This window comes from Gallus gallus, chromosome 2 (assembly GCF_016699485.2).
Source record: "Gallus gallus isolate bGalGal1 chromosome 2, bGalGal1.mat.broiler.GRCg7b, whole genome shotgun sequence".
Lineage (NCBI taxonomy): Eukaryota > Metazoa > Chordata > Aves > Galliformes > Phasianidae > Gallus > Gallus gallus.
The window spans coordinates 51,980,296-51,993,875 of record NC_052533.1 but is presented as its reverse complement, the minus strand read 5'-3'; the positions used below and the strand labels follow the sequence as shown (position 1 = coordinate 51,993,875).

Sequence of the window (13,580 nt, the reverse complement as noted above, 5' to 3'; positions counted from 1 at the left end):
CTGCACATAGCCCGTATAATTCCCCCATATGGCCAGTAAGAAAGTTGGATGGAACATGGAGAATGACGGTAGATTATAGAGTTAAATAAGGTCACACTGCCTATCCATGTGGCCGTACCCAATATTGCCTCCCTAATGGATACATTGAGTAGAGAGAGAAAAACGGACCGTTGTGTTTTGGATTTGGCAAATGCATTCTTCAGTATTCCAATTGCTGAAGAATCGCAAGATCAATGTGCATTTATGTGGGGAGGCAGGCAGTGGACCTTTCAGGTCCTGCCACAAGGGTACGTCCACTCACCAACATGCTGTCACAGTCTAGTGGCACATGACCTGGCTAACTGGGAAAAACCTGACAATGTCAACTTGTACCATTATATTGACAAGCTCCTGTTGACGTCCAACTCATTGGAGGTGGTAGGACGAGCAGCAGATGCGTTAACCAGCTATCTGCAGGAAAGGGGATGGGCTATAATTCCTCAGAATGTGCAAGGTCCAGGCCTGTCTGTAAAGTTCCTGGGGGTAGTTTGGTCAGGAAAGACCAAAGTATTACCCAGTGCCGTAATAGATAAGCTTTAGGCGCTCCCAGTCCTTACAACACCAGAGCAGCTGCAGGAGTTTTTAGGTATATTAGGGTACTGGCGCTCTTTTATACCTCACTTAGCGCAGCTGCTGAGGCCACTGTACAGACTCATGAAAAAGGGGCAGCTATGGGACTGGGGGAGAATGGAACAGAATGCTTTCCAATAGGCAAAACTGGTGGTTAAACAAGCCCAGGCATTGGGTATATTCGATCCTACCCTCACAGCTGAATTGGATATTTGTGTCACTCAGGATGGCTTTGGCTGGGGCCTGTGGCAACGCCACAGTTCTGTTCAGACTCCCATTGGATTCTGGTCTCAGGTCTGGCACGGAGCAGGGGAAAGATATAGTATGATTGAAAAACAGGTAATGCGGAGTAGGCGGCCAATAAAAGCAGTGGAGCCAATAACTCAAACGGTTGAAGTTATAGTTAAGACCACTCTGCCAATTCAGGGTGGGTAAATGATCTGACCCACCTTCCTAAGACAGGGGTGTACCAAGCACAAACAGTGGCACGATGGGTCGCCTATCTCAGCCAGAGGAGCAGTCTGTCTTCATCACCATTAAAGGAAGAACTTCAAAAGATCCTAGCCCAGTGACTTATCGTAGTGATGCACCAAAAGAAACATTGTTTGCTCCACTGGAGAAGAGCCCCATTCAGGAGGGAAAATATCCAATTTCTGAAGATGCCTGGTACACAGATGGGTCCAGCAAGGGCAACCTGAGCAAGTGGAGAGCAATAGCATACCATCCCTCCACTGAGACGATCTGGTTTGATGAGGGGGACGGTCAGAGCCACCAGTGGGCATAACTGCGAGCCGTGTGGATGGTCATAACCAAGGAACCTGGGGATGGCATCCTGAACAAGAAAATGAATGTAGACAAACCCTGATGTGTTTATTGATACAGTTTTAAAGCTCAGAAGCAACAGCGCTCAGTGATTTGACACAGGATGCTGGCACTTTTTCTGAGCTCTGTGCTGTACTAGAGTAGAAGAGAGGAAAATGCATATCTATATGTTACTTATAGTATTTTAATTTTGTGTTATTTTGCAGACTAAAATATTTTTATTCGTATTATAGGAGCATGTAGCCCTCAAATTTGTGGAAATGTTCAGAGTTGGTCTTTGTACTTAAAAATGATGGGCTGATTGGGAAGGCGAAGGTCGGGGGCAGCCTTGGATGCAGTGATCATGAGATAATACAGTTCAAGTTCTTAAATGGAAGAAGCAAGGCAGTAAGTAGGAATGCAGCCCTGGGCTTCAGGGGAGCCAACTTTGATCTCTTCAAGGATCTATTTTGGAGATATTTACCAAGGATACATTTGCAGTGGCTGTCATCTTCATTAGTCCTACCTGCTTACAACCTGCAGTGCAGTAGGGGATTGAACTCCAAGAGGTAAAACGGAGTATGAAAAGGAATTGCATGTGTATAGAAAAACTGGTAAAGATGTGGAGGTGTTCAGGAGAGAATACCTGATTTTTAGTTACCATTGCATTCAAAATAATCTGTTTCATGGGCTTTTCTGCATATCCTCAGTAGTGGCTCTGAATTGGCTGTCAAAAATAACTCCTTAGTTTAATGAATACCAGCCCCCAGGATCTTGATTGTATTGTGGCAGGTATCGTGCTGGGTCAGAAGGATTAACTGAGCTTTTTAGTATTCCCTTTGATCTGAACCAGAAACACCCAAAATAACACCTCTGACTTGATTATATTTTAAAATTTACTTTCTCAAGTATCCAGACTCTGTATTGTCCTTCCAAAAGGCAAACGCAAGCTCAGTACTTCTGGGGGCTTTCCTTGTTTCAGCTCTTTACTTTTAACACCACTTAACTATTACTTGGCCAACTTGCTGCTGCTTCATATACCAAAAAGATGGTACTGGCATTCGGAGAGAATGTTATTAGTAGCATTGTATGCTGGGTTCCATCAGAAGAAGGGTGGCCAGCAGAGTCAGGCAGGTGATTGTTCCCTTCTGCTCTGCCCTCATGACGCCCCAGCTGGAGTACTGCTTCCAAGTCTGGGGCCTGCAACACAGGAAAGATGTAGAGCTTTTGGAGAGGTTCCCGAGGAGGGATGCAAAGATGATCCAAGGGCTGGAACACCTCCCCTGTGAAGATAGGCTGAGGGAACTGGGCTTGTTCAGCCTGGAAGGGCTGTGGGGAGACCTCATTGCAGCTTTCCATTATTTAAAGAGAGTTTATAAACATAAGGGAAACCAACTTTTTACACAGGTAGATAGGGATAGGACAAGGGGGAGTGTTTTTAAACTAAAGGAAGGTGGATTTAAATTAGATGTCAGGGCAAGTTTTTTACTCAGAGTGGTAAAAAAAACTTAAGTTTTTTACTCAAACCGGCTAGAACCGGTTGCCCAGAGAGGTTGTAGTTGCCCTCTCTCTGGTGATATTTAAGGCCAGGTTGGATGGGGCCCTGGGGAATCTGATCTAGTACTTGATCTAGCAGCTGGCAACCCTGCCTGTGAGAGGGAGATTGCAACTTAATGATCCTTGAGGTCCCTTCCAACCCAAGCCATTCCATGGTTCTATGATAATTCCATCCATCATTTTGTCACTTACCCAAAAGATACAATTATCTCTCTGTTAAAGCACTGGGACTCTGGAACACTGATCTTTCATGGAGCATTTCCTCAAAACTCTCAAATAGCTAATTGCTTGTAGAGTGGATGAGCTAAAGGTTCTTGTGGGTATTTGTTCATTTATATAAAAATGATGTGCATGAGATTTTCATGTTTTCACAGGCAGACTTTTAAGGCTTTTTTTTTTAAGGGTTAAACATATAGTTAAATTAATCTGCGTTTCCATATTCTTATCTGTTCTACTAAAGGAAAAAAGACAAAAAGCTTTAATGGAATATTTTTGGTCAAATCTAATCATTAAAAATATATGATACTGGCTTTTTGGCTCTTTAAGACTTTCAAGGTTTATCAAATATATTCGAATCAGTCAACTTTTGCTACAGAAAATTATGCATATATTAGGGTAAAATAATTCTTAAAAACGTATATATGAGGAGAAAAGGCCACAATGAGAGAAAGAGATATCTTCGTTTAAACTTTACAGAAACTAAGGAATAGACCATAAAACATCTTTATCTGCATATATATTCCTGTATTTAAGAGCACATATTCAGTTCTTCTTGCATAAATAATGGATCTAAAATGTGTTGCTCTCCATCTCACTGTGTGGAGACTGCTTCAGAACCCTTCAATATTATATAAATGTACTTCACTAGTTAATGTCCAAATTCAATATGTCAGCATACCCAAGTGATACTTTTTGTATAAACATATAGAGATATTTCATCTGTACTTACATTCTCATGTAACAGATATTTTCTTTGTGTTCCCTTTCAAGATTATTCAATTTGCAGGACGTGGCCTGTGCACATACAGGCAGAGGTACCCAAAAGCAAACATGTAAAGGGTGTTTTTTGAAAATTAAACTGTCAGAGCTACAGACTTTTGTTAATCTGGCAACTATATACAACACCATATCTGTTTTTCAGATGGATGATCTGCTCCAGAGCCTAAATGTGAGATAGGTATCTACTCTGCATACACAGATTGGTTATGATGACAAAAAAAAAAAAAGCAATGTATTTGTGTAATAATGCAATTTAAAACAAGTATAGCGAAATCTTTCTGCAAAACTCTCTTCGCATAACTAAGAATTGATGTACCTGTCACGGGAATGCACTAGGCATCACAACATGTAGTTTCCTAGCAGAAAGCTCTATGACTAATAACATGAAAAGAGTTCAAGTCCTGATGTGGTGATCTCTAAAGAAATGGTTCTTCTCACATAAAACCAGAAATTTGTCAGTGTTATCTATTACTTATTACCATCTGTTGATTTTCTGCTCAGTACATGATAACATGAAAGCAGAAAAAAAGGGAAATGTGAAATAATTCCTTTAACTTATTTTTAGAAAGTATTGGGCTGAATTGCCAACTTTGGTGTTTCTTCTTAAGACAGGAATCTTCGACGATATGAGAAGTGTGTCTGCCCTCTCAGATGAGATTGGGTCAGAACTGATGGAGATTTCTACCATCTTTTGTGCATATCTTCTTTACAAAGGTCTTTGGAATTCTTCCTTTATAGGGAGCCTGCAAGTGCAAATACAGAGTAGCATTTATATGCTTAGTCAAAAGAGCATAAGCCATGCAATGCCCTTCTGACTGTAAGATGTTATTTTTTTGTGTTCAGAGTGTGTGAACTAATGTGAGGGCTATGTTGTGTTCTACCAGAGCATACAATCCATCAGAAGTTATTTGTTTCACATCCTGAAAAATGGCGTGATTACATGTAGTAGTGTTTAAGGTTACAAGAACACTTGGGGTAGTTTGGGAGTAAAGTATAAAGTTAAAAGGACCAAAATTAGTGAGACTTATTCATATCAGCTCACGAAAAGGACATATGCCACAAAAGTTGAGGCAGTAGTCCAAAACAGAGCAAGGCATGACTACTGGTCTGGTGGTGAGGTTTACTCCTAAGTCTTCTTACACTTAATGTTTAAGCACTTAAACACTTCATTTTGGGGGGGGCCTGAGTTATTCAACTTTGCAAACTCGTTATGACCTGTCAAGCCCAAATCCTTCCCCTGCAAGACTTTCAGATGTTTGGTTGTTACATGATTTCTGGTTCATGGTTACTTTTAAACTGGAGAGCTGTCAATCTCACTGCTGACGCCTGAGGTGAGATTTCACTCCTTGTCTTCTCTTTCCCTCTTCCATGGACCCACAACTCCTTTGCTTAAAAGCTTCATGTATCTTTTCTTCATGATTTTATGGTAGCCACTAACAGACAACCTGGAGATCTGCTCCCAGGAGCTGTTCTTGCAGTCCTTTTCACAGGGTACAGCAGCCCTATAGCACAGTTCTTCCCCTAAAGACCCAGCCTGTCTACACCTTTGCTTTTCAGGTCAGTCATACACATACGTATATATTGTCATAACTACTATTCTTTTCCATTTCTTAGTAAACAGTTTTATCTCAACCCATGAGTTTTACTTTGTTTTATTTGTGTGTGTTTTTTTTTTCTTCTATTCTCTCTTCATGTCACTGGAAAGGAGGGGAGTGAGTGAATGTCTGTGTAGTGCTAAGCCACCCGCCAAGTTAAATCGCAACAGTCAATTGGCATCTGATGTGCGGCATGAAGGGTTGAGATAACAGGAGATCCTGACCAAAGTGTGTTAATACAGGTCTTGTGGTAATTTAATAATTGCCAGTCACAATGTTAATTTTTTCCCTATTTACAGAGTGTTTTGAGAATCTTCCACAGCACTATATTGTGCAGCACCTTGCTTGCTGCTTATTTTCCCTGCTGCATTATTTGCCTTTTCTGGAGGTTGGATTAAAATTCTTATTTTGCTATGCTATGTGGCCTTGGTTTATCTTATGATAAAATTGGCAGCCAAAAAACTAATGTTTTTTGTGTATGCAGACTGGTTTTGGAAATCATACTGTTGATACTATTAATAATTACACTCTTTGCTTTGTATCCTCAGAAAACCAGGTTATGGAGGAGACAGAAGAGTAACAAGAGAAAGTATATTATTCCCTACTGGTTAGGGATCTGGAAAATAAAACATTTCAACACTGGCTTACACACAGGACAGATGTAGCCTTGATAAGAACTATGTGGGCAATAGTGCTTGATATAGTGCTTGATCTAGCAGTTGGCAACTCTGCCCGCAACAGGCAGATTGGAACTAAATTATCTTTAAGGTCCCTTACAACCCAAGCTATTCTACGATAATGTAGCCAACACCCAGAATTTCAGGACAAATCAGGGTGAAAGATGTTATCCCATGCAAGTGCCTGTAGACCTTAACCAGGCATATCCAACCCATGTCCAGCAGCAGCTAGTAATTAGCACCACCCCCTACCCTACACCATCAACCAACCAGCCAAGCAACCCGGCCCAGCCATGGACTTTCACCCATCACTCAACCGAAAACAAAACATTGGCCCTGAACAATGCCTCTTTACTAAATTTAGCCCAGGCAAGATAAAAGGTTGGACATCCATGCCTTAAGATAACAGTATGTATCAGCAGCTAAAGCATTCAAAGATCAGTGATGAAATATAATCATAGAACCACAGAATGGCTTATGTTAGGAGGGACTTTAAAGACCATCAAACTCCAACCCCCCTGCTGTAGGCAGAGTTGCCAACCACTAGATCAGGCTTTACTCTCTTTTATCTCCTACCATGCCACTGAATCCGCAACCTTAACTTCTAACGCACTGTAGTTGTCAGTTGTTGTATAGGCAGCAAACTACTGAGCACCTTAAATGAAGGGGCAGGGCCTATGGCAGGGATACACATCTTCGTTAATATAGGTTGTTTTGGGGGAGCGTTGCTCTGTAGGGAATTCTCTCTTGACATTTTGTTGGGTTGGGTATCACTGCATAAGGGATGTGGAAGTGGTCATGTCTCAAGATACAATCTGAATCTTAACCCATATCTAGGTCATATCTAATTCATAGATCCAAGAGATGTGGATGTGAAATCTTTTTTCCTATGATTTTGTCTCACACTCAGGTTCTTTTTCAAATTAGATTTAAAATTATGCCATTTCCCCAGAAGTAGGAGTTCAGGACGCTTCTGCACAGCCAGGATACCATAGCTGCCTTCTCAAAAAGTGAGCTCATATGGCTTTTCTTCTGCCTGTCTGCTTGCTAATTTGTCTAGATGGAGGATCACAAAATATTTGAAGTTGCTGGGCCTCCATTAAGTCAGATTGGTTGTTGCTACAGTAAAAGATTATTGAGATGAGGCTGGCTTGTTTTATGCATACACACAAATGCATGTGCACATACACACAGTGTGTGATCACATTAACTTCTTTGCCTTAGGAAACAAAGTTATAAGAAGCATGAGATGAGTGTCACAGGAAAGATGGTGTTTTCCTTGCACAGCAAAACTGTGGACAGTTAGTTAAGTCTGTTTGGACAACTGGTTATTCATCAACTCTGAGAGCAAGATTTATCAGCAGAGCAAAAGGGGATGAAAGAAACCCACTTTGAAAATATACCCAAGTGTCTCATATATTTGAAGTATGGGTTAACCTGTAATGTAAAATATACACATAATATATACACATATGTAAATCATATTACTTAAAACAAGTAGATTAATTCTTATTCTCCTTACAGAAACAAAGAAAAATACATTCAAAGAACTGCATTCTTAGTCCTACCTGGGTGAGAACAGCTCTGGCTATGATGAACAGTAAGTCCATCTACAATGTTTTCTTTAAAAAGAAAAAGAATCAATTTTAAATGTCTGAAACGTGACTATCTAACTCAAGCCAAGACATCCCCTTACAGATGATTACAACCTATGTTTGACTCTGTTGCTTGTTTCGCATGGAACAGGACACTATGCTTGCTTCTCTAATTTATACATTGTCATAGTGGTCATAACATGGTTATGAAATTTCCCACAGATCCAGATCTGCTGTTTGGATACTGGACTAGGGTAAGATGCTGTTTCTGATGCCAAAGTTTTGTGTCATGCCAAGTTTATTTCAGGGTGAGTTGTTCTGTAGTGAATTCCTCCCCAGCATTTGATAGACTTTGATGTTGTAGGAATTAGGTTAGGTGTCAACTGAAATCTGCGCTCCTGTTGCTTTAAACATAAACTTCTGAGACTAAGTGGCAGCCAGCAAGAATCAGCTGCTTAAATTCATCTTGTCTAGTGCAGTGCTTAATAGGCAGCAAAATAATACTTTTTAAGAGCAAGGATGGCAGTACTTATCTCTGAACTGTATCTGTGGAGCTATTTCCTTTCTTTGAAGGCATGAAGTCCCTGTGCTCAGCTGAGTTCATTGCAGATTTTTCTGAAATCAGACACGAATATATTTAGCTCTCCTAAACTGATTGAGCCTCTGATTAGCGCAAAACATTGTAAAATCAGCTTTCATTCCCATAGTTAATGTTTTAATGTCTGTCCTCAGTCTTATGCTACTAGAGATTTTGTGATTCATAGGCAAATTGTTTTTTTCCAGCTCCCACCCACGCTATAACCTCCACAGACTTATAAGCAGTATTTATTCTGATGGCATTCACCAATGTGGGGAATAGAAAGATGCCTAACAGAAGAGAGTTGCATCTCTCAAAGATAAATTTCATACAGACGATTTCTAATAAAAGAAGGAGTTTTACTATATTGTGGAAGAAACTATCAAAGGCTTACTGGCCACATATTGCAATTGTTCTCATATGAAAGCTACTCTGAATTGTATGTGGCAATCTGACTCCCTGCTTGGAATGGCTGGATTTGAGCAATGATTAGGGAACCTTCTTTGACATGCCCTGTTTTCAGTCACGTCTAAACTTGCTCTTCACAAAGAAGTAGTACAAAGAAGTAGAAAGAAATGGCAGAGGGGAATCTCTCACAGCTCGTCCTTGCAGTTGTCCTACAGCTAATTGAATTTTGTGTAGGAAATGAAGCACTTTCTGTATGGAAGGTGACCAGGATCATCCAGTGTTTCACAGAAGGGGTTGCGGGGAATGAGGGAACACGATCTCTTTCCCTCTTCCAAATACATCTGGTATTGCAAGCCACATGTATTCAAAACTGTTACACACATAAATGGTGTAACTGGTTTTAAGGAATCATGTCATCTTGATAATTATGGGCTCCGATTCTCTGCCTTCTTGCGGTGTAGATACAGATAACATTTTTTAGGGTTTTATATCAGATTTTTATGGTGAGAGGAAAGGACGTCACATCTCTTCTATTTTATTCTATTTGCTAGTTATTTAAACACAGGTTTTTCAAGTTTTCCTGTAGAACTAATGATCATGGCATTCTGTTTTAAAATATGTGGAATGGAATTTTCTGTTAAGTACTGGTAGAGGATGTAAGAAAGATACCGGCTACTATGGATGTCACACTAGAACAAATGTTGTCAAAAACATAAGGACTAAGTGAAATAGAGCAAGTTTACTTAAAGCACAACACTGTTCACATGCATCAGAATCAGACAATAATCCTTCATAAAAGGATTCCAGACAGAAACTGAAATAAAATAATTCCCTTATCAGATGAAAGCATCATAAAAATGCCCTCATAGAAGAGTTGCATGATCTTGAAGTACTGAACAGCTCTGAAAGCCCTCTACTCTGCTCTCGTGAAACCCCACCTGGAGTACCGTGTCCAGTTTTGGATCCCCCAAAACAAGAAGGATGTGGAGTCTTTGGAGCAGGTCCAGAAGAGGGCCACAAAAATGATCAGAGGGCTGGAGCACCTCCTCCACGAGGACAGGCTCGTGGATCTGGGGCTCTTCACCCTAAAGAAGAGAAGGCTCCGAGGAGACCTTACAGTGGCCTTCCAATACTTGAAGGTGGCCTACAGGAAAACAGGGGAGGGACCTTTAAGAAGGTTAAGGGCAGGTAGCAACAGGATGAGGGGAAATGGCTTTAAAAACTGGAAGAGGTAGATTTAGAATGGATATTAGGAAGAAATTCTTTACTGGGGGGGGGGGGGGGGGGGGGGGCGGTGAGACATTGGAACAGGTTGCCCAGAGAGGTTGGGGATGCCCTCTTCCTGGAAGCATTCAAGGCCAGGCTGTATGGGGCTTTGAGCAACCTGGTCTAGAGGGAGATGTCCCTGCCTATAGCAGAGGAGTTGGAATTAGATGATCTGAATGGTCCCTTCCAACCCAAACCACTCTATTATTCTATGATTAGTACAAAGAAGTACGGAAAATGATCAGTGCATATGTGAACAAGGAAAAAGGAGACAGGAGATGCTCTGGAGTTCAGAATGCCTTCAAGAAAATTTAGCATAGTCAACCTACAAGAGTTTGATTCTGTCTTATTATGCTATGGACTCAGCAGACAGACGATCTTAAATCAGGGCTTGGTTCACAACTTCTGAGAATTGCTTATCTTAGTTGAATTGTAGGATTGGACTGAACATGGATTTTTAAATTTATGCCCTTTGAATGGATTTTTTTAATACCCCTACGGCTGGCAGGCACTTCTGTGGTGTTCAAATCCTGCCATGGAAAAGGAAGACTGTTGGCTCTCATGGGCTCTTGTTCAGGCCTCAAAACAACTGGGCATCTCACTTGTCTGCTGTCTTTTCTCAAACCAGACTTCCAGAAGAAGTCATGATAGACAAGCAGCCCTGTTCTCCTGGAGCTGTGCAGTTCAGGGCATGGCCACCGCCACTCAGCAGGTGTGCCCACCACACCACAGCTTCTTCCAAAGGAGCCATCTAAGGATTAAATTCCATAGACAGAGCAAACATCATTATCAGCAAGTCCCATGCATGAACCATTAGCATTCCTTATGCCCAATTCATATGGAAATGCTTGGCTTCGAATTATTGGTCTGTGCTGGGACGCGATCCCCTTTTAATCCAGTAACCAAGGCTTTTTAAAATGTATATATATATATATATATATATATATTCAGGCCTAGTAATTAACTATAATAATTCACTCCTAGTAATAGTCACATTGCACTGAAAAATAACAGCTTTAATCCTTTCTGTGTCTCCGCATTTTCCAGCATCTACAAAAACCTTATTGCTGGAGTGTTAAAATATAGCAGATGTTGGTCAAGTATTTCAACAGACTTAAGGCCATGCTTCCATAATCACCTGTTCCTCCTGGACTGTAGAATTGTAAAGTTTTCTTGTGTGTTTTACAAAGCAATAACCATCAAGGTCTGTATTTAGCGTTGTTCCTCAGGGGTTGATGCTGGATCCAGTCTTGTTCAACATCTTCATCAATGACCTTGATGAGGGGATAGAGTCTGCCCTCAACAAGTTTGCTGATGATACAAAGCTGGGAGGAATGGCTGACACACCAGAAGGCTGTGAATATAAAAATGCTGTCAGGCTTGAACACTACCTTTCTCTTGGAATCACAGACTACTTATGTTCTTATATAGGAAAAATCAGTCATATTCTCAGAGCATGTTTAATATTTCTGAAACAGATTCAACTTCCACAGGATTCTCTTTTCCTTATCTTCTTCTACGTGCACAGTGATATGCACTCTTCAGGCACTGTGTTTCTATATACAGACTGAGTCATTCATTCAGGGAATATGAACCACACTCACAATGAGTCATGCTGGCCAAATACAGAATGCTAAGTATCAAAAAATGCAGAAGAGGAGCCTTTGCTTCAAAGAACTTTTGGAAATTGAATGTTTCTTAACTATTACAAATATCTGTGCAGTAATTCTGTCATATCTGTGAAATTCATTACTATCTTGAGGATAGGAAAGAAGTAGTTTGAAGAAAAGATAAAATGATGAAATTTCCTAAAAGTTTCTATTTCATTGCTATCGTCTTTGGTGTTTGAAGAGGATAAGGAGTTTTGTGGAAACTTTTATTACAAAATGCTTGTCTCTGTGGGAGATTTCTAGTATCTGATGAGATTATGCCCCAGTCTTTTTGCAGACACTTCAGTGGAATTCTTTCTCTGTTGAGACAATCTTGGTGGAATTGGTCAGTATACACAAAAACTAAGGTGGGATGGGCAGGTGGACATGGAGTGCTATAGTTAGGCTAATCTGTGTAGTTCCTGTTTCCTCTAAGAAAGCAGTCAAAAGAACCTTATATTTTTATTAACTAGCAGTCACCAAGCAGTGCCTGAAGCATTAGCAGCACCAGAGAGGGAGGTGCTGCAGGAGGAGAAATTTAGTGCAATCCTGTACTGTCTGATGTGCTGAAAAACAAAGCAATAAAATCAGTAAGATAGTGATAAAGTCATTTGCCTGCATATGAATAAACTCTTAATTTCCTGTAAGTCTGTTTAGGACTGCACTACATGATGAAGCAGAAGATTCTTTCAGGATCAAATGCAACCTGGTAGCCTGCAGAGTAGCTTTTTGTATAAATACATACAAAGATTGAAAAAGTAAACTGATTTGTCTGGTTGTGGAATGGCCAAAAGCATGCTGAAATGTTTGTATTCAGTCATTGATAATTATTTGGGTGGTTTAGATTCTGTTTTGATTTTACATAATTACTATAAATAGCCTCTGAAATTGAGCAGTGCATGTGAGATAAGATAGGTGCAAAGTTTTCTCATACTATTTTTGTTCATAAACGTGTGCCTGAACTGATATTTGAGCAAAAGTATGTACCAGATAGAATAAGGAACAAAGCATTTTGAGTCTGTTCCTTTAGGGGTAGAACAGTGCTCAGCTTCTTACTCTAGTCAGAACACCGCAGGGAGTGTAATTCTACCAGTGCTGTTTCATGTGTGCTAATAGGTTTGGCAAGGATGGCAAAGATTTAAAAAGTCTTGCTTAAAATTTAACAGGAGCACAATGTGAAGTTTGGAAACTGCTCAGTTTGCAGAGAGATGGAGCATCACCAAAGCTTTTTCTCTTAATGCAAAGTTTAACTTCACAAGTTTGGAACTCTCTTTGTAGATTATCTAGTAAACAGACATAAAACAAGACTCACTTGTGTGTCATGTGAGCTGCTCTAAGACTTGTAACAGTGAGGTGCATGTCAGACAGCAAAAGAGTTATTGCTTGTATAAAAGCCTCAGCAGAGAACCAGCTGCAGTGCCACATATTCAGGGTATGGTATGCCTGTTAGATTTAAAATAATATTAATAACCTGATCTCCTGTGAGAGGACTCTGGAAGTGTGAGAATGTAAAAGTGTGAAATCATCTGGAATAAATTTTTCAAATTTCATCTAAAATTGTGCTTAAAATCAGGGAAGTAGTTCTTCTCCACATTTTCCTTTTTTTTCTGTTCTTGTACTCCCAAAACTTTTAGTGGAGCAGCTCACAGTGCTGGCCCCATGGCCAGGAAACACGGTGCAGAATACCCTAAGTACACCTGTACAGACCTGCGCTGATGTACTGCAAATGCTGGCAGTACCACCCAGACTTCAGTCATTAGCCAAGATCCTCGGTACATTTCTGTGCATGGGAGTGTCTGCATCTTAGGTATCACTATGGCTTGTCTGAGTGTGTATGTATTTTTTTG

General features: G+C 40.4%; 1 protein-coding gene across 4 annotated transcripts in view; it reads left to right on the top strand.

Moving 5' to 3' along the window:
• EGFR (epidermal growth factor receptor) overlaps nt 1-13,580 on the top strand; it is a 257,106-nt gene that overhangs the window by 78,735 nt on the left and 164,791 nt on the right. For all 4 annotated transcript variants that reach the window (XM_046919485.1, XM_046919477.1, XM_046919476.1 and 1 more), the window contains one exon: nt 7,763-7,838. In XM_046919485.1, coding sequence (XP_046775441.1) covers nt 7,829-7,838 — 10 coding nt within the window. In that variant the 5' untranslated portion in view covers nt 7,763-7,828. The remainder of the gene's footprint in view (nt 1-7,762; nt 7,839-13,580) is intronic.